The sequence below is a fragment of the Dipodomys spectabilis genome, unplaced genomic scaffold (assembly GCF_019054845.1).
Source record: "Dipodomys spectabilis isolate Male_0828 unplaced genomic scaffold, ASM1905484v1 ptg000019l, whole genome shotgun sequence".
NCBI lineage: Eukaryota > Metazoa > Chordata > Mammalia > Rodentia > Heteromyidae > Dipodomys > Dipodomys spectabilis.
The window spans coordinates 25072659-25093912 of NW_024870696.1; the positions used below are offsets into that span (position 1 = coordinate 25072659).

Here is a 21254-nt window from a genome sequence, read left to right on the forward strand (position 1 = left end):
TTGTTTTAAGCTATTTTTATACTTAATGAGGACTTAAATTTGTTTTATTTCCTTTCCAACCTTCTTTCTCTCTCTCATCAAAAGAAGTTTAATCTCTTAAGCTAAAAGAAACTTCATTGAAGGGTATTATTCATTGAAGAATACCCTACGTATGTGGCTATGCAGCATTTTTGCACTATGAATAAATGGTATCATCAGTGCTTTGCCTCTTGAACTTTTGTAAGCACACCACCTTCACTCAAGTGTGAGTACCGTTCTGTTGTACACATTACATGTAGACAGAAGTGTAGCAGCTGCTCTCAGATGACTAGGACCATTCTTACCTGAGATCTCTGGGACGGGAAAAGTGTGACCATGCCTTATCATGCTTCTGTGTGTGATGTGCAGAGCATGCACTGCAAATTATTCAAATTCTGAAAGCAATGTTAGCTGATTACAAAACAGCACTGCCATTTATGATATGAGTACATGCTTCCGGAAAATAGGGTGCTCTGCTAATTGCTTTCATGTTTTACAAATTTATGCCAATTCAAATACTAAATTCTACTGAATGCTGTATAATTTTCTGTTGGGCAAAATTTACATTGGCACATATATTCATACATTAATAAAAAAAAAGAAATAACCAGAAGTAAAATAATCTAAGTGAAAGAGCAATCTTGTTGTAATCTAACATTTAATGTTGATTATAAATTGCAATATAATAAAAATTACATTTTTATTGATTTCACTCAATTTTCTAGGAAAATATTATAAATAAGTTAATTTTAAAACAAGTGTAGTTTAGCCATAGATCATCCATCCAACAGTGAAATGGTCTTTCATGGCAAATCTTTGTCTATGCTTTGCAAACGTATCTGGCTAATTCCTTACTCACCCAGCTTTAATAATATAACACAGTCAACTGGTTTTACTACAAGCAAACAATCTGTTATGTGAAAGATTTGTGATTCCATGGAAGTTCTACCTTGAGATCCACCTTAGTTCTCAAACATCAAAAGGTGTAAGTTTCAAACTCTGAGGTAATTATTATGTCACTGGCAGGAAAAGGAAGACAATCTAAAATTTAACAAAACCTTCATGTCCTCCATGACTGTTTACAAACTCAACTGGTGCAGTACTTGGAGGTCATATGAAACACAGTAATTTTTAATCCTGGAAAAATGATAAAAGGAATACACATGGTGAGTGTTTACAGTAAAAAGTGGAGTGTTGTAATCCCCTCACTTGGAAAGCTGAATCGGTAGGATCCCAAGTTCAAGGTCAACCTGGTCTACACAGTATGGAACCTCGCCGCAAAAAAATCCAAAGGACTGAGGTAGCTCAAGGATAACACATTTGCTAGCAGGCACAAGGCTCTTGGCTTTGTTTTCCCATACAAAAATAATTAAGAACACATTAGTTTTGCATTCAACATGTTAATCATTTATTTACCTTTGTCACATCTTCATAAGTTTTAAATACAGTGATACATTTTATAACTTATAGATTATGTCCTCTCTTGGTTATAGATTCTGTGTTTCACAACTTTCTGGAAAGTTGGATAATTCTGGTTTCATTACCTCTATATGCAAAACATAAAGAAAAATTTCCATGTCGAGTCAATGTTTAACATGACATTCTGTTCTTCATTTTCTCATTCCTTGAAAAATAAAGCCCATTTTCTTTTTATATATTCTTTCAAAAATACATTATCATCTTTTCATAGAAAGCTGCTTAAAAACAGTATTTCAAATTACTACAATATGGCCTGAAATTTTTGCAAGACTGAAGACTACCTCAGAAATTAAATAAAAACAACCTAAACATCGTGGCATTCTTCAAGTTACCCAGTGAATGAACTTCCACTTAACACAACTCCCTCTCTTCTGACCACTTAAAGAACCAAAATGTTCTCCACCACTCTTTCTTCTTATGACTCAAAGGAGAAAAAGTAACCTGAAAAAATTTAACTCTAGGGCAAAACATCATTTCTATCCAAATCAGTGCTGTCGGGAACTCAGACTGGCTTATGAGTAGTCAGATTTCTGAAAAGAAGGACTTTTAAATGACAGTAAAAGAAAAAGAAACAAGAAAACAAACAAACAAACAAACCTTCCCTCTTTCTGCCTGGAGTAGCAAAGAACTATGACAGCTTTCAATTCCAAAGAAAAACGTTTAGGGCTGCTGCTGATTACTTCTTATTGCCAGAAACATCGACATTTTCTCCTGTAATTCTCCCATAAATCTGGATGCTTTCAGGAAGGCAGAGAGCTTGCTGATGTAGATGGCAAGAAAATCACAGCTTCAATTGGCTGGTGTATAATGCACATCATTCAGCAAGGAGGCTGGGAAGGAGGGCGGCTGAGCATAATGAGTTCAGCAGATAATTCTAGAAGGATCAGCCTGGAACTGAATTGTTATCCCAGTGTGTAAGATACCCTTACAACATGGATGATGCTATCAGTTTAGAAAGCTCTGATATGCATCCACCGTGAACGTGTCCAAACTCGTCATTGAATATATGGACATGGGATAAAATGAACCACTTCTTTCATTTAATTCTGGGGAAACGTTTGGTTTGGGCATTGGCTACGACCACTTGGTGACACGAGGCTTTTCCCACCGATGAAAATGCAGTATTACCTCTATCTGAATGTGTAATTCGTAACGATATAGTAGAGAAAATAAACTTTTTGGTATTGTCTCAGCATTGAGTAATGTAAAACTAGTGACAAACATCTTCTGGAAAAGCATAATAAAATAGTCCTTCGGTATTAAAAAAATCTCTTATCAAAAAGTATAATTTCAAAGTTAGGGAGCGTGGCGTGTGGAAGTGCATAGCTGGGTGGGGCGGGCGCGGGTCCCAGGTCCATCCTCCACCAACGAGGCCCAACCGAGGCCCAAGCCTGCTCTCACCATAAATAAAAGCATCTGCATCTCCAGGGAAGGTGGGCAGAGGTCAGCCTCCGAACCCGGCCTGCGGGGCCTCCTCGGGCCGCCGGAACCCGGCCAGCGGGGGCTCCCCCGGGTCCGCGGCCTTGCAGGCCGCGCGCGGTGGGCCGCGAGCTCACCAAGCCCTTGCTCGCCCCCGACTAACCCACTGCCGAGCTGGGCTCCGCTCGCCCCGGCTGGTCGGTAACTTGGGGCCTCCCCGTCTGGGATCCGCGGCAGCCCCGGGCGGCGGGTCACACGGTGGTGGTCGTGGACTTTCTCAGGATGGTCTTGTGCGGCGGGGGCGCGGGGGGAGGCAGGGCCGCGGGGCGCGGCGGGGGGAAGCGGCCGCCGTTCTCCAGCGGGAAGGGCGGGGGCTGGGCGGCGGGAGGGCGGGGGAGGCTCGGGCCCGGCGGCGGCGTCCTGCCGGGCGGCGTCGGGGCGCGGGGCGCGCGGGGGGCGCACGGCGGCGGCGTCCTGCCCGGCGCCGGCAGCGGCGTCGGGGCGCACGGCGCGCGGCCCTCCCGCTCCCTCCGCGTCCGCCGCGCGTCGCAGCCCGGGCAGCAGCCGTGGTACTGCACGTCCTCGCTGAACCGCACGCGCTCCCGCGGCGCGGCCTGCGGGCACCGGTCCGCGCCGGGCGCCGGGTCGGCGGCCCCGCCGGGCAGGCCGCACGCGTCTCCGTTCGGGGCGCCGCGGGGGCGGGCCGGGCGGGCGGCGGGGTCGCCCCCTGCGGGCGGCGCGCCCCGCACGGGCGTGAGCCGGGGCGGCGGCGGCGGCGGGTTGGGCTTCCGGAGCACGGTGAGCACCGCGCAGGCCGGGGCCGGGGCCCTGGCGCGCTCCTTGGTCTTCTCCAGGCTGGAGGCCGTGGTGCCGCTCGAGCTGCTGTTGAGCGTGTCGGTCCGGGAGCTGTCCGTCATCTCCTCCTCCAGCTGCAGGTCAGAGGTCAACGTGTCAATCTGGTCCACGACCTAGGGCAGAGAGCAGACAGGGGTGAGGCGGGACCGACGGGGCGGGGCCCTGAGGACGTCCCTCCGCGGGCCCGGGGTGCGATCCGGCGGCTCGGGTGCAACCTCGGTCTCGGCTGCAGACGGGACGCGCAGCCGGGCAGAGGCTGGTGCGAAAGCCGCGCCCAGACGACGCCCTGGCCGGCTCCGGGCAGCGCGGCCGGTGCCGCCAGCCCAGGGCCTGCGTGCGCCCTGCGCTCCCCTGACCGCACACGGCCGGGCCTGACCAGCTGTGCAGCCCACCGGCCTGCCCTCCTGGTTCTTCCCCGCATGGAAAACCAGCCTCCAAAAGCGGGGAAAGACAGGAAGACGAATACTGGTCAGGGTTTCAATCCGCGCGGCGGCCTGTTCTCACCGCCTCTGGGACGATCTCTGCGTGTCGGCCAGGGGTAAGATCCGAATTCCCTGCAGGAGTAGTTTGTTTCCTACTTGGTGTCGGAGACTCATTCATGAGGAATTGCTCGATTATTCTGGAGGAAACATTCCAGAAGCTACCCACACATGACCACAGTGTTCGTACGTTCCCTACGTCTAGTGGGCTGTGTGGCCACTTTAGTGGGAGGCTCGATGACTCAGTGGACGGAAATGGAGCAGTCTGGATCCTGGGAACATGAACGCGGGCCGTGGAGAGGACTGTTCTCGGCGATCGTATTGTGTACTCATCATATCGGAAGCAAATGAAAGAAGACTCAGAGCCCGAGGGTGTAGAGATGGTTTCCAGGTGAGGGGTGTGTAGTTCTCTACAGTGCTGCGTTCTAAGTACGCATCAAATGTCAAGAAGATAAGACACAAAAACTAAACACTGCTGTGACTGAACAGGGAATCTGTTAGACAGCACTGACCGCCACTAGATCATCAGACACGTGATCCAACTGCCAGGTTCTGCGAGAGGAAGCACAGTCACGTGACAGGAAGAGACCAGTACCCAGTGGGAAGGAGGGTAGAGTCCTGAAAGGTTAGCTGAGCCCCTGGTAGAAGAGCCCCTGCTCCAAGCTTCCCCCAGAAAGAACGGGAGTCACCCCAGCTGAGCCACAGCTCCACTTCCAGACCTTTGCTTCAGAAACTTCCACAAAGCCTATTTCTGATTACAGTCAGGTTTTGTTTTCTTCCCATCATCACTATCCTATGACACCATGATTATTAGTTCATTAATGTTTTGTCTCCTTGGTTAGACTATAATCTCCCAGAGCTCAGTGAATCTGTCTTATAGCTGGAATAGGAAAGGCATACTAAATGAATAAATATAAATGACTGAAAGGGAAAGTGTGGGAATAAAGTACCTTTCACATGCATGTGCTACTCACTGATTTCAGTTCTCTGCATTCCTATGAAATTCTGAAATAATGAAATTGCCCTTAAGCCATTTATTACTAATTTCTCTATTTTTCAAACATACAAACACACATCCATTTAAGATGTGTAAAATATTCCCACAGATAGCTTTCTGTGAGGGGAAATACTTAAATGATACCCTTTCATCTACTTGAATTTAAAGAAATATTTAAATTGGCCAATGCCAGGAGCTCATGCCTAAACCAAGGTATTCAGGAGGCAGAGATCTGAAGATTGCAACTTGAAGCTAGCCTGGACAGGAAGTCGGGTAGACTCCAGAAGTGGTGCTGTGGATCAAGACATAGAGCGAAAAAGCTAAGGAACAGAACCCAAGCTCTTTTTCAAAGCTCATGTACTAGTACAAAAACTCAATTTATATTAACTTGACACTTCGGCTTTTTTTTTACATCTTTCTACAACTTAGATATAGAGATAATGTTTGGTATGTAATTTCTGCTAATGATACTTAAATGATACTATTCTGTGCTTGACTTCTTTAGAAACTACTTAAAATATTAAATTATTGGTAAAAAAAAATCACAAACTATCTCCATATTTAAAACGTGTGATTGCACCGTGACAATAATAGCATTTATCAGAATATCAGAGGGTCATCACTAGAAATGTTTCTATCGATGAGAGCACGGGTGGGCTTGAAGGTAGGAGTCTTCAATGTAGTTGTAATTAAGACTCTAATTGTTTGATAGTAAAATTGGATCTTTTTTCCTTAGCACTATTTCCCTACTTAATTTAGAATAGGAAGAGAGAAAGTGTCTTTCATAGCTGAACTTTAAAAGATTTTTTTAAAAAAATAGAAGAGAATTTCATACACAGTAAAATGGAAAGTACAAGAAGGAAAAGAGTGTCAAAAGTAGAGTTCTATCTAATATGGAGGGGGTGTGATGATATGGTTCTCGAAAAGTATGAACACTGGAGACAAAAGGGGAAGCTAGGAGGAGGAGCTGTAAAGACAGAAATACAAAGCAATGCAAGTGAAGAGCTGCAAACATACCAGGGGTTCATCAATATCCACGGGATAAATTTGAACTTATCCCATAGGACACAGGCAGCCGTAAAAGACTTAAGGACAGCCAGTGAAGATGTTCGGATTTTGCAGAGTCACGAAGAAGTAAAAAGACATTGCCATAAAGCAAGTCATTAAAAAACATTATGGAAATTATGGAAAATGATGCTAATGGGAGTCTCTATTACATTATCTTGGCATCTGTAAAAAAATTTGAAAATCTCTAATGCCCATCTTTAGAATATCTTCCTGAACTTGGAACTACTTACTCTCACTCAATTACAAAGGGAGTGTACTTAGCGTTAATGCATCTGCAGACATTATCCTTGGATTCACCCAGGTATGCAAGCATTATGATATTCTTCCTGAACTCATGTTCCAGCATTCATAATGGAGCAAGCGGTATCATATTTTAAAATAGCCTTTCATGTCTAATTTAGGGAACCAGAATAAACAAGATGAAAGGAGAAGAGAGAATTTCAAATTTGGAATTGCTGTAGAATAGGCCTTCCAGGATGCTGTCTTCACTGTCATGGCTTTAGAGACATTTTATAAAGACAAATTATGCATATGTTGAAAATCAAGGAATGTTTTCATCACATTTTGTCTTTTAAATCGGATGAATTTTGAAAAGTAATCTTTCATGCCCCTGACTCTGTTGCTAAGTCCACAAAAGGCTTTGTCATTATTTTTTCTTTGTGAGGACAGAGTGTTTACAACAAAAATCTCCTGTTTTTTAGTTTTACCAAAAGGGCACTCAAAGGGATTGTAAATATTGTTGTATGATACTAGAAGCAGCAAACTGTACAATATTTTCTAACGCTTAAAATGTGAGGGCAATGAACATAGGAAAAAATGTAAAACATTTAATTTATGAAACTACACTACCTCTTTCCCCACATTAAGTTTAACATTTCAATAAAAATATTTCATGTTTCATATAATATAATCCCAGATAAAACGTTGTAATTTTATACTTAAAACTTCATTGGCACATGTCAGACTCATTTATAAAAATTATTGAAGCCCTCTAGTGGCCAATATTGTGTATATTTTTATGCCAATTCTACATGAAATTTACTTTCAGAAATTTTATTAGCATATTGATTATGTGGTTAATTAAAATCAAGCTATATGTTTGTTTTCTCAAAACAGAATCGCTTTCACTCAGTCTAAGTGAAAAGAAAAGGAAAAATTGTGTCATTTAAGATTCTATTAAGAAAGGATTTTTTGTTTGGTTTTTTTTTTTGCCAGTGAGATGGTTTAAACTCAAGGCCTTGGCTCGATCCCTGAGCTTTTTGTGCTCAGGGCTAGAGTTCTACCAGTTTAAGACACCACTCTATGAACAAGAAAGGATTGTTTTTAATTATACAATTTAACACAAAATTGGGAGTCTCAACAAAGTAGGTTGGGATTTTAAAAATTAAAAGCTAGAGATTGCATATGGATTTTAGGAAACATGATTTCTTCATGTGGTAACAAGCATTCAAGTCTGTGACTAACCATTTCCAGCAAATTCTGACATCTGTCCATTCAGACAGCATTTTCTTCAGAAGCCTGATGGTAAGCATTTACACAATAACTGTGCTAGTGTTTGCCATAAAATGAAAAGTCATTTTCAAATGCAGCACCAGGACTCAGCAGCTCGTGACGGGAAGATGCAGGAAGGAACACAGAGAGGGCGGAGCGTGGAGAACACAAGAATGAGTCACTCAGCTGAACTCTCACTGTCCTTTTAGAGAAACACCAAGAAGCTAGAAAGGCAGATTTTGGTAATTTAAACATTTTCAAACAATTGAACATTTGTGGGTGGGGACGGGAGGGAAAAACTGGTAGAGAGTGAAGGAAGGGGTGTTCAAAAGGAAACGTGCTCATTATCTGACTCAGGGACCTATAACCCCTCCGTACATCACCTTTACTGTAAAAAGAAAACATACATACATAAAAAAGCAGTAGATGGGAACAGCCAAACCTGCCTAATTGGTTGCAGGTCACCGTGCTGACCCCTGGCTTTGTGGTCTCAGTCACCACATAAAGTCACCACAGTGGTGTTCTCTCTTGGCAGATCTGAAAAGAACAATGAAGCGCATGTGTCCACCTCTCACGCTTTCCTAAGCAATCAAGTAACGTTGGGTCTGCTGCTTGCCAGGGTGTCGCTTCCTAGTCCTCTGCCCCCTCCAGCTTGGGCAGGTGGGACTGGCGTCTTCTGTCCTCCCGGCTGTCACATGAAGGTATGAGGACAAATGAAGCCTTGCTCAAAAAATATATCACCAAATACAAGTTAAATGAGTTATAAATAGTGCATATAGTTATGAGAATTTTAATGACTCCACTGTCTTACAGTCATCAATTAAGTCTATAAATTCAGTATTTATCATTTGTAAATCAAAGCTGCCTTTTCATTCATCTTAACTTACGTCGTGATGGGTATCAATATATATTACTGAAGGACTTTCTGTTCAAAAGTGCTTTAAACAATGGCTTAGCAAATAACAGCAGCATGCTCTGAGATAACTGAGCAATGTGTCTTTTAATATAGCAATTTAAAATATTGTTGGAGACCATATATTTTCAGAATGTATAGATTTTGACATTGAATATTCATAGACTTTTCATTATAGCTTTTTATATGGATCACAAGATTTTCCACTAAAGTAATGTAACTGATATTTTTTAATCTTTTGAGGGAGAAGAGTAGGAACTATTGTTGAATTACACATAGGTTCTTGGTTATGACTGTAGAGAGCAGAATAAAAATTGCCCATTATTTTTTTTTTGGACTTGAACAAGGGAAAATAATTGAACAATATCTGGATTTTATCTGAAAGATAATTTATTTTTAAATGAGCACTTTACTTTCAATGATTAGAACAAAGAGCATAGATGTGGCATCTTAATGTTGATATTTTATTAATGGGGTTTGTTAAGTATTTGTGTTTTCATCGGTGTTCTGTGTGCACATATATTATTGGAGTATGTTATTTTTATCTGTTAACCAAATTGTCAAGCTTTCACTAGACAATGTGATTAGAAATAGGGGATGAGAAAATGTAGAAATAACCCTCCACAATTTCAGAGTGTGGATTGAATTGCTGTACTATTTGGGCTCTGGGCCGGGGTTTCTCCTGTCTACCCGATTTCCCTGATGCTTCCCTTGCACTTGGACAAGTGTCCTGTGAAGAACTGGATGGCAGAGCATGTCTTTGAAGACCCGTGACACTGTTCCACTGCTGCAGAGATGCCTACGTTCTATGAACGTGAGCGGTCTGGAATTTACACACTGGGAGTTTACACCGTTAGGTGCTTCTCCATACAGCATGAAGAATGCCTTCAACCATGAATTCGTGTATTAGTACAAAAAACCCTGCAAAAACCCTGGATTTGACCTAAAGTGAATGCACATCTTCATCTTTTGTTTTCACCTGTGAGTCCAGTAAGAAGAGCACAGTCACTGACTATGCTACAAAAGATAACCATGAAGCAATGATGGGTTTGGGGGTTGCAGGCTCAAGAGGCTAGGAAGAGACTGTCCTTCTGGGATGTTAAATTCCTGCCTGCGTGATGGAATTGATAGCATCCAGTTCTCGTGAGAACTCAGAAGTTGGACATGGTGGGTGGGGGGAGAAGTTGCTTCCCATCCTAAGGCTTCCTTCCAAGTGGAATTGCCAGTGCACTGTTTGCCAGCTTCACCTCCACTGATCCTAGGGAAGCTGGCAAATAGGAGAGTTTGGAAAGAACCACAAAGAAGGGTCCTCCTTTGTCCCCCTCCCCCGAGGAAGCTGGCTGCAGGGACTGCAGGTGTATGGTGTGCACCTGTCCCCACTCTGGGAGACTAAGTGGCGAACACTTGTATTCAGTATTTGGATGAAGACAAGCTTCCAGACAGAGATATTTGGTTAACTGTTCAACCACCAGCAATCTCCTGGAAAGATGTCGCTAACTGTGATAGTACCCAAGTCCACAGTTCAGTCACACTCACCCAGGCTGGTTCTACGGTGCCAACACAATCACATTAGTGAGCACACAGTTGGGAACATTTGTGAGTGATCAGCCTTCACCAGCCCTGCAAACCTGCTGGAAAACACCATGTATATGAGGTTATTTTTAATTATTACTTTAGCTTACTTTCTTTGTATTTTGTTCTTAGAGACCAGAATCAGGAAGAGAGCTACTAATTACTATTCTCCCTCAAATAACAAAAATATATGTAAACCATTATATTTCTGTGATCAAACTAGTTATTAAATCATCCATCCTGGTCACTTAGCAAATAAAAATAAATTTGATTTTGTGATAGTATAGGGATATTCCATATATATGAAATATGGATACATACAATAAATATAAACAATACAGGTAAGATATGTTACATATCTGTAATAGAGCATGTCCAGTCTCTCTTCCCTGAGTTCTCTTAATTTTTAGCCTCAAATATTTCTTTTTTCTTTTTTTTGGGTCCAGTCATGGGGCCTGAACTCTGGGCCTGGGCGCTGTCCCTCAGCTCTTCAGCTCAAGGCTAGCACTCTACCACTTGAGCCACAGCGCCACTTCCAGCTTTTTTCTTTTTGCTTATGTGGTGCTAAGGAATTGAACCCAGGGCCTCAGGCATGCAAGGCAAGCGCTCTACCACTGAGCCACCTTCCCAGCCCCAGCCTCAAATATTTGCACCAAATGCATTTAGGTATTTTTTTCTGCTTGAAAAGTCTTCATGTATGAAAGGGATAACACTGATCAAATTGATAAAGTCGCATTTTACTCACAAACCAACATGTTTACTTGAAATCTATTTGAGCAACCACTTCAAGATAATTAAAAAATAAATTAGAAAGTGAATTAAATAAATTCCAAATAATTTAATATAGAAAAATCAAACACATTGATCTTTGCCATGCAGAAGCTCTGCAATTTAATGTAGTCCCATTTGTCCAACCTTTCTTTGATTTGCTGTGTTTCTGGGTCTCTTCAGAAAATTTTGGCCTGTGCCAAGGAGACCTAGGGTTTCTCCTATTCCATCCTGTATTGTTTTCAGGGTGTCTGCTTTGACTCGGAAGTCTTTGATCCATTTGGAGTTGATTCTGGTGCAGGGTGATATATAAGGATCTAGCTTTAGTTTTCTACAAGTGATTAACCAATTTTGCCAGCACCATTTACTGAAGAGGCTGTCTTTCTTCCATTCTACTTTTTTAGCTCCCTTATTGAAGATTAGATGGCTATAGGTCTGCAGGTTCATTTCTGGGTTTTCAATTCTATTCCATTGGTCCTGAGGTCTGTTCTTGTGCCAGTACCAAGCTGTTTTGATTACTATGGCTTTGTAGTAGAGTTTGAAATTTGGTATTGATATTTCTCCAGTACTGTTAAGGATCATTTTTGCTATTCCAGGTATTTTGTTGTTCCATATGAATTTTTGGATTGCCTCTTCTATTTCCTTGAAAAATGAGGTTGGACTATAGATAAGTATTGCATTGAATTTGTAGATAGCCTTAGGAAGTATTGCCATTTTCAGGATGTTGATCCTTCCAATCCAGGAGCATGGGAGTTTTACCTCTTTCTAAGTTCTGTTTTGATTTCCTTTTTCAGGTTTTAAAGTTTTCATCATAGAGGTCCTTCACTTCTTTGGTTAAGTTAATTCCTAGGTATTTTATTTTTTGTGGGGCTATTACAAATGGAGTTGCTTTCCAATAGAAAGCCCATGGATTGGGAGAAGATCTTCACTAGCCATATAACAGAAAAGGGTCTCATATCTAAAATATACCTGGAACTCAAAAAATTCCCCAACAACAAATCCTCAAAGAAACAACTGCCCAATAAATAAGTGGGCTAAAGACTTAAAGAGAAACTTCTCGGAAAAGGAAAGAAGGATGGCCAATAAACACATGAAGAAATGCTCAACCTCCCTAGCCTTAATGCAAATCAAAACAACATTGAGATTCCACCTCACCCCAGTTAGAATGGCTATAATCAAGAACTCTAATAACAACAGATGCTGGAGGGAATTTGGACAGAAGGGAACCCTACTGCATTTTTGGTGGGAGTGTAAACTTGTTCAGCCACTTTGGAAAGTAGTATGGAGGTTCCTCAAAAGACTCCACATAGAGCTCTCCTGTGACCCAGCAATCCCACTTTTGGGCATTTACCCAAATGATCACAAACAAGACCATACTAAAGCTACCAGCACGACTATGTTTACTGCAGCATTATTTATCATAGCTAAAATATGGAACCAACCCAGATGCCCCTCAGTAGATGAATGGATCAAGAAAATGTGGTATATATACACAATGGAATTCAATGCCTCCATCAGAAAGAATGACATTGCTCCATTTGTTAGGAAATGGAAAGACGTGGAAAAAATTATATTAAGTGAAGTAAGCCAGGCCCAAAGAAACATAGGTCCTATGGTTTCCCTTATTTACAATAACTAGTATATGTCTGAGACAAGCAGAAATGGTCAGATGAGTTGATGTTAGGTGAAATTTACCCCAAGATAAGGACTCAAATGTTTTTTTTTCTTGTGATTGTTTCTGACATATTTATAAGATGATTTCTTTGTTGCTTTGTATGTCCCTCCCCCATGATATAACGCCTGCTTTTACTGTATTTGATGTTGATATACTTTGTGGAGGGGAAGGAAAAAACAAATTGTTTAAATAGGGATACAGGTGGACCCATTGCAACAATGAGATGTACAAGACGTTATGTTGAAAAGCGAACTTTACAACTTTTGGGGGGAGGGGAAGGCAACAATGCTTGATAAGAAATGTACTCATTACCTTGCCCATGTAATTGTAACCCCTCTGTACAGTATTTTCACAATTATATATATATATATTATATAAATAAAAATAAAAATCACAAACATCTGTTGTGTATATTAACATTGACTATATCAATAATTTATATATATATATATATTTGTACTGAGCAGTAACATTAAGAGTTTGTAAAATAGTAAAATGTTTAGTCAGATATATGTCAACTAAGATGTGTAGTCATATATAGGTATACTGGATTTTATGTGCTAATATTTATACTAAGAATGGTTTTCTCCCTGTTCTGGTATGTCTTGATAAGAATATTAATAAGTACTTTTTTGAAGAGTGAATACTACTATTAGCAAGTTTAGTTGTATAATTTTTTCTAATTTATTTTTATTGGAAAGGTGATACACAGAAGGGTTACATAGATCAGGTAGTGCGTACATTTCTTTTTGAAGTGTCACCTCTTCCTTCGTTTTTTCCCAATTTCCCCCTCTTGAACTCCTGCCCAGCAAGTTGTACAATTCATTTTCAACAGAGTCTCTAGTGAATATCACTGCTGAATTAGTTCACCCTTTGTCCCAATATTTCTTTGGTTTTGCCCCTACCCTCCTCAAAACAGATAAACTTAAATAAAATATAAAAGTATATTGAACCAGGTTGGCAAATCTGGAATGAATCCTATTTGGTTATAGTGTATGATTTTTTTTTTGTGGTTGTTGAATTTTGTTGGCCAGAATTTCATTGAGAAGTTTTGCATCAATGTTTATGGAAGAGATGAGTTTCTGTTTCTCTTTTCTTTGGTCAGTCCCTATCTGGTTTGGGATGAGGGTTTTGCTGGCTTCATAGAATGAGTTTGTGAGTGATCTTCCCCTTTCAATTTTAAGCAAGTTTTGTCTTTTTTAAAATATACTTCACTATGACATGAGGGATTATGGGAAAGCAGTTTTTAACATATCAGTTTTCACTCCTCTTATATCTAGAGAAATCAGTGCTGTAAGAGCCAAGGACATGAAGTACTTTACATTAATCACACAATCAAGCAATGCTCAGTTTACTGTTTTCTCTGTAGGCTAATCACAGAATTTCAATTACAAGAATTTAAAGTACAATAAAACCCTGTTATAATGTGGTAATCAGGGCCCAAGAGATTCATTCATGTAAAAATGCATGGCAGTACTTGGAGAATATTGAAATGAACTACGGAAACCTAAGCATTTAGGGGTTTGGCAAATTATGGGTCTTTTGTTGTGTTCCAAATCTAAGTGCCCAGTGGGATGTCACATTACCTGATTTAAATGCAGAGAGGAAGAAGACTGGATTAGAGATGTGCTGAATAGCAATCAAGATTCAAGGCATCTCCTGACTAGCTGTAACCTGTCCAGGGCCTGGAAAGAATCAAGAACAAGAGGAACTTTTCTCAATCTGACCCTTTAAGAGGGTCTCCAATTCTTCCCACCCTATCTCTCTCACCTGGCCATCTTTATTTGAAAGCATGGGAAGGGATGAGGTTACAAACCAATCCTCAATCTCTCTCATCCAAATCTTCATTATTAGGGCAACTGTATTGCATGTTTTATTCTGCTGTCTCTGGTATTTGGGCATTTTAATGGGCAATGCCATAGAAAACATCCCTGAGATTATAAATTAAAGAAACGTTAAACAAAAATAAAGTACAATTGTGGGTTGTGGTACACTATTGTAGTCCTAGCTATTCAGGAGGCTGAGACAGCAGGGTTTTGAGCTTAAGGTAACACAACCGACCCTGCCTTAAAGAACTCCTTCTTTCCCTAATAAAATACTAACTCAATTCATGAGAACCACTAAATGACTTACACTTCTTGTTCAACTCTACTTGTTTTTCCTTATTATACAAGAATTTCTGTATGTCTGCAATAAGTTGACCCAGCTTTCATATTTTCTTTGGTCATTAATCAGTTAGAATCACTAAAAATATTTTTAAGTCAAATATTGAACTAAAGAAAATCCTTCTAATTGAAAATCCCCATCAGCATTGTAAATACCTGTTTTTACTGTTTGAAGTAAATTTTATGGACTTCATATCAATGAGTCCATTGCAGTCACCAAGGAAAAAGGAGCAATTATCATTAAGTACCACAGAATTAAGTATTCATCATTACAACAGGCTAAACTCAGCACAGACTTCAAGTGAACAAGGTAACAGGAAACTAGGGATTGGAAACATTATCTTGCTTATAATTTCTCTCACCAGTGACTAGTATATATTCTGCCAGGTAGTATGTGATTAATAATTATGAGTGGCATTCATGATAAAATAAGTTAATATATGTATATGTCATTAAATAGACACTAATACCATTAGCTTTGTTTTGAGATAATCATGCATAATGTTACGTATTATATGTGTATGTATTATGTTTCCACTTCTTCTTTCATCCTGATCATCTCTGGTAGTTGGTGGCTGGACAACAGGTTTCCTGTGCTGATCTTACCATTTTAGTACTTTAATATCTTCTTGTTTTTCATTTTCTCTTTTATTTTTACTGCCTGAGCCTTTGTCTTCCTTTGTACTGAACCTTTAAATATAGCCATAAAATGCTTCATGAATGAGAAGCTTTTCTTGTTTATGTTATGTATTTTATTGAATTATATTCTTTGGTGATTCATTCAATATTCTCTCTCTTTCTATGCTCATTCCTAATATTTAAAGAGTGCTTTTCTTTCCATTATGTTTTTCTAAATAGTTTGGCTTTCCCTTCTGAGCAGTGAGAATGATGATGAGAATGAGGATGAGTTTGAAGGATTGTCTTTTGCTTTAGAATATATCTCTAAGACGTTAACACAATTTCACCACCAAAAGAAGCTGAAGTGGAGCTATGGCTTACATGATAGAGCAAGCCGAGAGTGAGAAAGCTAAGGAACAGCACCCAGCCCCTACACGCATGCATGAGTACCAGCACACGGACGTTAAAACAATTGTACTAATATTGATAACTTTACAAAATGAAATATAAATCATTCAAAAATTCCACTGTTGGACTTACGTATTATATTTATGGGTTGATACTATTGTGTCTCTCAATGTATGCTCTCAAAGTCATTTTTCTTAAATTGGATATTTAATTCTCAAATCAAAACTTTTATAAGGTATATAATCCAAATTCTGCTAAAATAAAATCTTTAAAATTTGTAAGTATAGTAGAGAGACAAGTCTAATCTTAAGCATACATAGGTTAATTAGGTTTTCAAGGTTAACACACTCATGTGAGCAACACAGAGACAAACATACGAACATCGAACCCCCCACAAAATCCCAGTGTCCCAGTCAGTCTATCTCCAGATGAAACTCTTTTCCTGAAGGGCATTAATTAATTTTGCCTAACTTCAATCTTTGTACGAAGATGAATATCTCATACCAACTCATGTCTAGCTTCTTTGGCTGAATATTCCATGAATGAGGTTTCTACACTGTTGTGCAGTTTTATATTCAGTACTGTTTTTATGTTAGGACATCTGTAACTTTATAGAATTACTAAGAATAAAATACAGAGAATTACCAGATGTCCCTCATTCAGTTTTCATTATTATCATTTCATATTACTGCAGTACATTTATCACAGTTAACAAATCAATAATGACATTATTTTTTCCTAATTCCCATTCTTTTAAATTTTATTCAAGTACAAAGGCATGTGTGTATACATATATACAATATACTTTGCGATATTCCTTCCTTCTGTTACTTTCTTATCCTCCTCCTAATGTGGCTCAGTGGTAGAGTGCTTGCTTTGCATGCATGAGGCCCTGGGTTCGATTCCTCAGCACCACATAAGCAGTCAAAGCTGGAAGTGGTGCTGGGGCTCAAGTGGTAGAGTGCTAGCCTTGAGCTGAAGAGCTAAGGGACAGCGCCCAGGCCCAGAGTTCAAGCCCCACAACCCACAAAAATTAATAATAATTTTAATGAATTTCATTATGCTGATTTCTTTCATGCATGCAATGTAATTCAGACTCATTCAGCCTCTCACCCCCACCAACATTTTGTTCTCTTTGCTCTCCTGATGGTTCCTGTGCAAATAAAAGTTCTCTTGTTATACATACAGGAATGTATAAAAGTGGGTTTGTGTGTGTGCAGACACATCATAGAACAGTAAGCATGTGAATTTGTCTTTCTGAGTCTGGCTCATTTTGCTCTACACAATGATTTCCCATCAATTTTTCCAGAAACAAAACAATTTTATTCTTCCTTATGACTGTATAATATTCCTCGGTGTAAAAATGTGATATTTTTCTTTATCCATTCATTGATTGATGGAAACCTAGACTAATCCATAGATTGACTATTGCGAATAGTGCTGCTAAGGCTCATTTTTTATTACCATCATTGGAATGCACAGGAAAAGAGCAATTTATAAGTACTAATGGAAATAAAACTGAAAAGTCTTAGTTATGTCTGTAGCTTAAATATGTAAAACATATTAATCTACCAACCCAGAAAATAATATTATACACTTTTCACATGCTGTAGAGAAAATTATATCAATCCACTCTCGTAGGCTTTGTAATCATCAATCCTAGGCTTTGTAATAACCAGTCCTAGGCTTTGTAATAGTCAATCCTAGGCTTTGTAATAGTCAATCCTAGGCTTTGTAATAGTCAATCCTAGGCTTTGTAATAGTCAATCCTAGGCTTTGTAATCGTCAATCCTAGGCTTTGTAATAACCAATCCTAGGCTTTGTAATAACCAATCCTAGGCTTTGTAATAGTCAATCCTAGGCTTTGAAAAGCCCATGTCCATCACATGCTCACATTCAGTGCTCACCCTTCCATCTGAATTGATCTTAACTGGACAGCTCATAAAAGTAACTGTATATATACATATGTATGTATGATCACAATTTTTACAGATTCTGCTAACTTTACTCATACTGAGGCAAATGATCTTTCTACTAGCAATAAGTCATGTTACAAAGAATTTGTAATTTTTCAGGGAAAACTTATGCCTTTGCAGTTGTATCACTTTAAACCCTATGCTAAACTTCAAAAAGAGAAAACTATATTAAAATAGAGCTCAAATCCCAGAGACAGTGTATTTCCTCCATGCTATCATATCCATGATAGCAGTGGATAGAACCACTCATACTAACAGGTAACTGAAATTTGTGAGCTGATTATTAACCAAAGCAAATACTAAAAATTGAGTTAACCAGCTCCTAAGGAGAGACCTTGCTTAACACTTGTGAGATCTCAGATTCACTACCAGCACCTTATAAACAAGAAATTTCATCCAATAGGGATAAGTCCTCTTCTTCTAAATTCTACCTTTGTAGCGCATGCATTTATTTTATTTACCAGCTGGTCCAAATATCAGGGTTTCAATATTTTATATAACATGGCAATTTGTATTTTATATTTTGTATTTTATAACTACTAAACAATAACTTTTATAAAGTAAGAAAATTGTGTTAAAATAAAATTATGATTCTTGGATACTTTTACAAAGGCTGCAACATAATTGAAATTTATTTTAAAAGAATTGCATAGGGTTATAAATTTTTATAAAAAGTACAGGGGTTAGACAAGAAACATTTACATTTTTAAAACTGTAGCTATGAGTAACACTTGAAGACTGGAATCAGTAAAGAAATAAGTGGAAAAATGACACAATAAACTTCATAAAAAAAACTTCGTCCATTTAAATCTATCAAGTCAGAAACCAAGAGCAAATAAGCTCAAACTTATTATAAATAACTAGTCTAAAAGGAAATAATTTCTTGGCAAAGATGTGTTTATCACCAAAATATAAAGCAATTTTTAACAAAACCTTTCTCTCAAATTTCATCAAAATGAAGCAGATTTTATGCATCTGAAATATTTTAATGTCATCTACTTAAAAAATAGAGGAAAGGCTGAACATCTAACAGACCAATTCTGTTCTACAAATAGATGATTATAGCCAAGACTCCTACTAAAGAGTAATAATATAATTACTGGCGGAAGCTTGTCATTGTAGCATGGTATTTCTTACTTTAACCATCTCATTTTGTGCTTTCTATCTTATGCTCATATCTTACTACTTTTCTTAGTAATTAGATCTCTTGTGTCTGCTTGAAGTGATTATTACTTCATTCTAAAAATAGTTTAATCCAACCTTGATTACTGTTAATGTCCAGCCTCTAAAATTTTCACTACTAATCATCACTTATACAGAACAGGAGCTGGAAATAAGTCAGCCAATACCCATTGCTCTTCCTGAACTTAATACACTGACTCTGTGGCTCATAATCTCTGAAAAAAAAGAAAGAAAATTAGATTCTTGCTACTGATATCTGCAGTTCTATTGCTGTGTTCTTGTATTTCATTCCTTCTCTATTTATATTTAAGTCCTCATTTATATCTATGATATTACTAACATGTATTAATTTCAGTTTTCTTCATTTTCTAACCACCAATAACCCCAATAACTTTCCTCACAGTTGATACAGCCTGTTAACAGAACCCATACCCACTCTTCCTTTCTTGTCCACCTGACATTCACAGCTCTGTTTTTCTTACTGAAGCAGTGTACTTACCACATCACTGTCCATCTCTGAGACAGTCAGTTCTTGTTAATGGCTGCTAACATGAACCCATTCATGTCATGCTCGTAGTTTTTCATTCTCCCTTCTACTACACATAAGATTCAAATAGTCTGGTGGGGTTTTTTTTAACTTTTGATCTTGCCTGATGATCCTCCTTTTACCTGTATGTTTACCTCTTTCCTGAAAAGATCCTCAGATCTCAGCATCCTTAGGAGCTAAGATTATAGGCATGAACCACCATGTAAAAGTAAAACTTTTTATACATTTAGCTACCCTCAGAACTATCTTGGCTAAGGTCATGTTTCCCCTGTCTCTACCCTCCATGGAATGTCTATATTTTAATGAAAACTCAATGATATCATCATGGTATTTTTGAAATTTTGATGTATGTGTATGTTTGCAATTTGATAAATGTATATATACATATGAAATTAAATTTATGTTTATTTTTGAGGGACTTGTAACTCCTGAATATCACTCACTCCTCCAATAATTTATGCCTGGAATTCAAATAATAAGTTTATAGCAATGACCTAATCTTCATTATAAAGCAGCTGTCATCATTCCTATTTCTTGGAAGTGGACAGTGGAGATTAGGGGAGTTCAGCAGATTACCTTGGTATTGACCCAGTAGCAATGCAATGAGTGGGTTTAGAACCCAGGTCTCTACAAGCTGTCAATGAACTCTACAGACTTAGCTGAAAGTCCACTGGACTCTATGCTCCTGAAACACCACTTGCTTCAGGATTACTGAGGCCCTGTCTGGAAGACACCATCGCGTGCGTAAGCATAGAAGGATATGAGCCATCTTACACTTTGAAGTCATAGTCTATAACACTCACCAGTTTTATAATATAGATATTTAACAGGAATTTTAATGGTTATAGTAGTAAAAGGACTAAAGGACATTTTGTGGCTCATTTCTAAAGATTGGCGATATTTTAACATTGCCCTCCCCAACAATGGGAAAATCATATTTTTAACCATTTTCCGAATATTACTACATTCAAATTTATACTTCCTTGAATGTTACTTAAATATGATGTAATTATAGGTGGTAATCCCAGCACAATTCATTTAGAGGAAAGAATTTGTGAATGGGCTGGTGAGTAAACATGCTCTTTTCAAATATGGGACATTTCCTACCAATATGCTAGAGAAACAAAAGGGAAATCATGTGTCTGAAACATGGCTGTAGGAGTAGATTTTGTTCTTATTTTCTTTCTCTTTTTTAAAAAGGGAAATGACATCATTCATTCTTATTTTTTAATAAGGAAAAAAGAGTTGGACAAATCTTACCCTGTGAACAAAATGCATCAAAATTCACATCCTGTTTTGACTGGAATGGCTAGGACTCCATTTGTTAGCACACAACGTCAATGAAAATGTGACTGCAATTTCTTATCCATATGTACGTGCTTAGGAGAGACACCAAACTCGCCTATGACTAAAACATTGTGAAAATTGCCAATCATATAAAACGATGTTGCATCTGTGTATGAATTCATGTTGGCATGTGGAATTTCATTAGAAGATGTTGAACAATAGTGAGGTAGAGGGTTGGGGAAAGCAATCAATGGAGGGGTTATTGTGATGAAAACATAATATAAACATGCGTGAAATGAACATGGAAGAAAAGAAATATATGAGCATGCCATCTGAC

The 21254-nt window shown here is 39.0% G+C and overlaps 1 protein-coding gene across 1 annotated transcript in view; it reads right to left on the reverse strand.

The window, feature by feature from the left end:
* Positions 1-3167: 3167 nt before the first annotated feature.
* Positions 3168-21254, reverse strand: part of Prr16 (proline rich 16) — a 90013-nt gene continuing 71926 nt past the window's right edge. The window contains exon 2 of the mRNA XM_042674680.1: positions 3168-3884. Coding sequence (XP_042530614.1) covers positions 3168-3884 — 717 coding nt within the window. The remainder of the gene's footprint in view (positions 3885-21254) is intronic.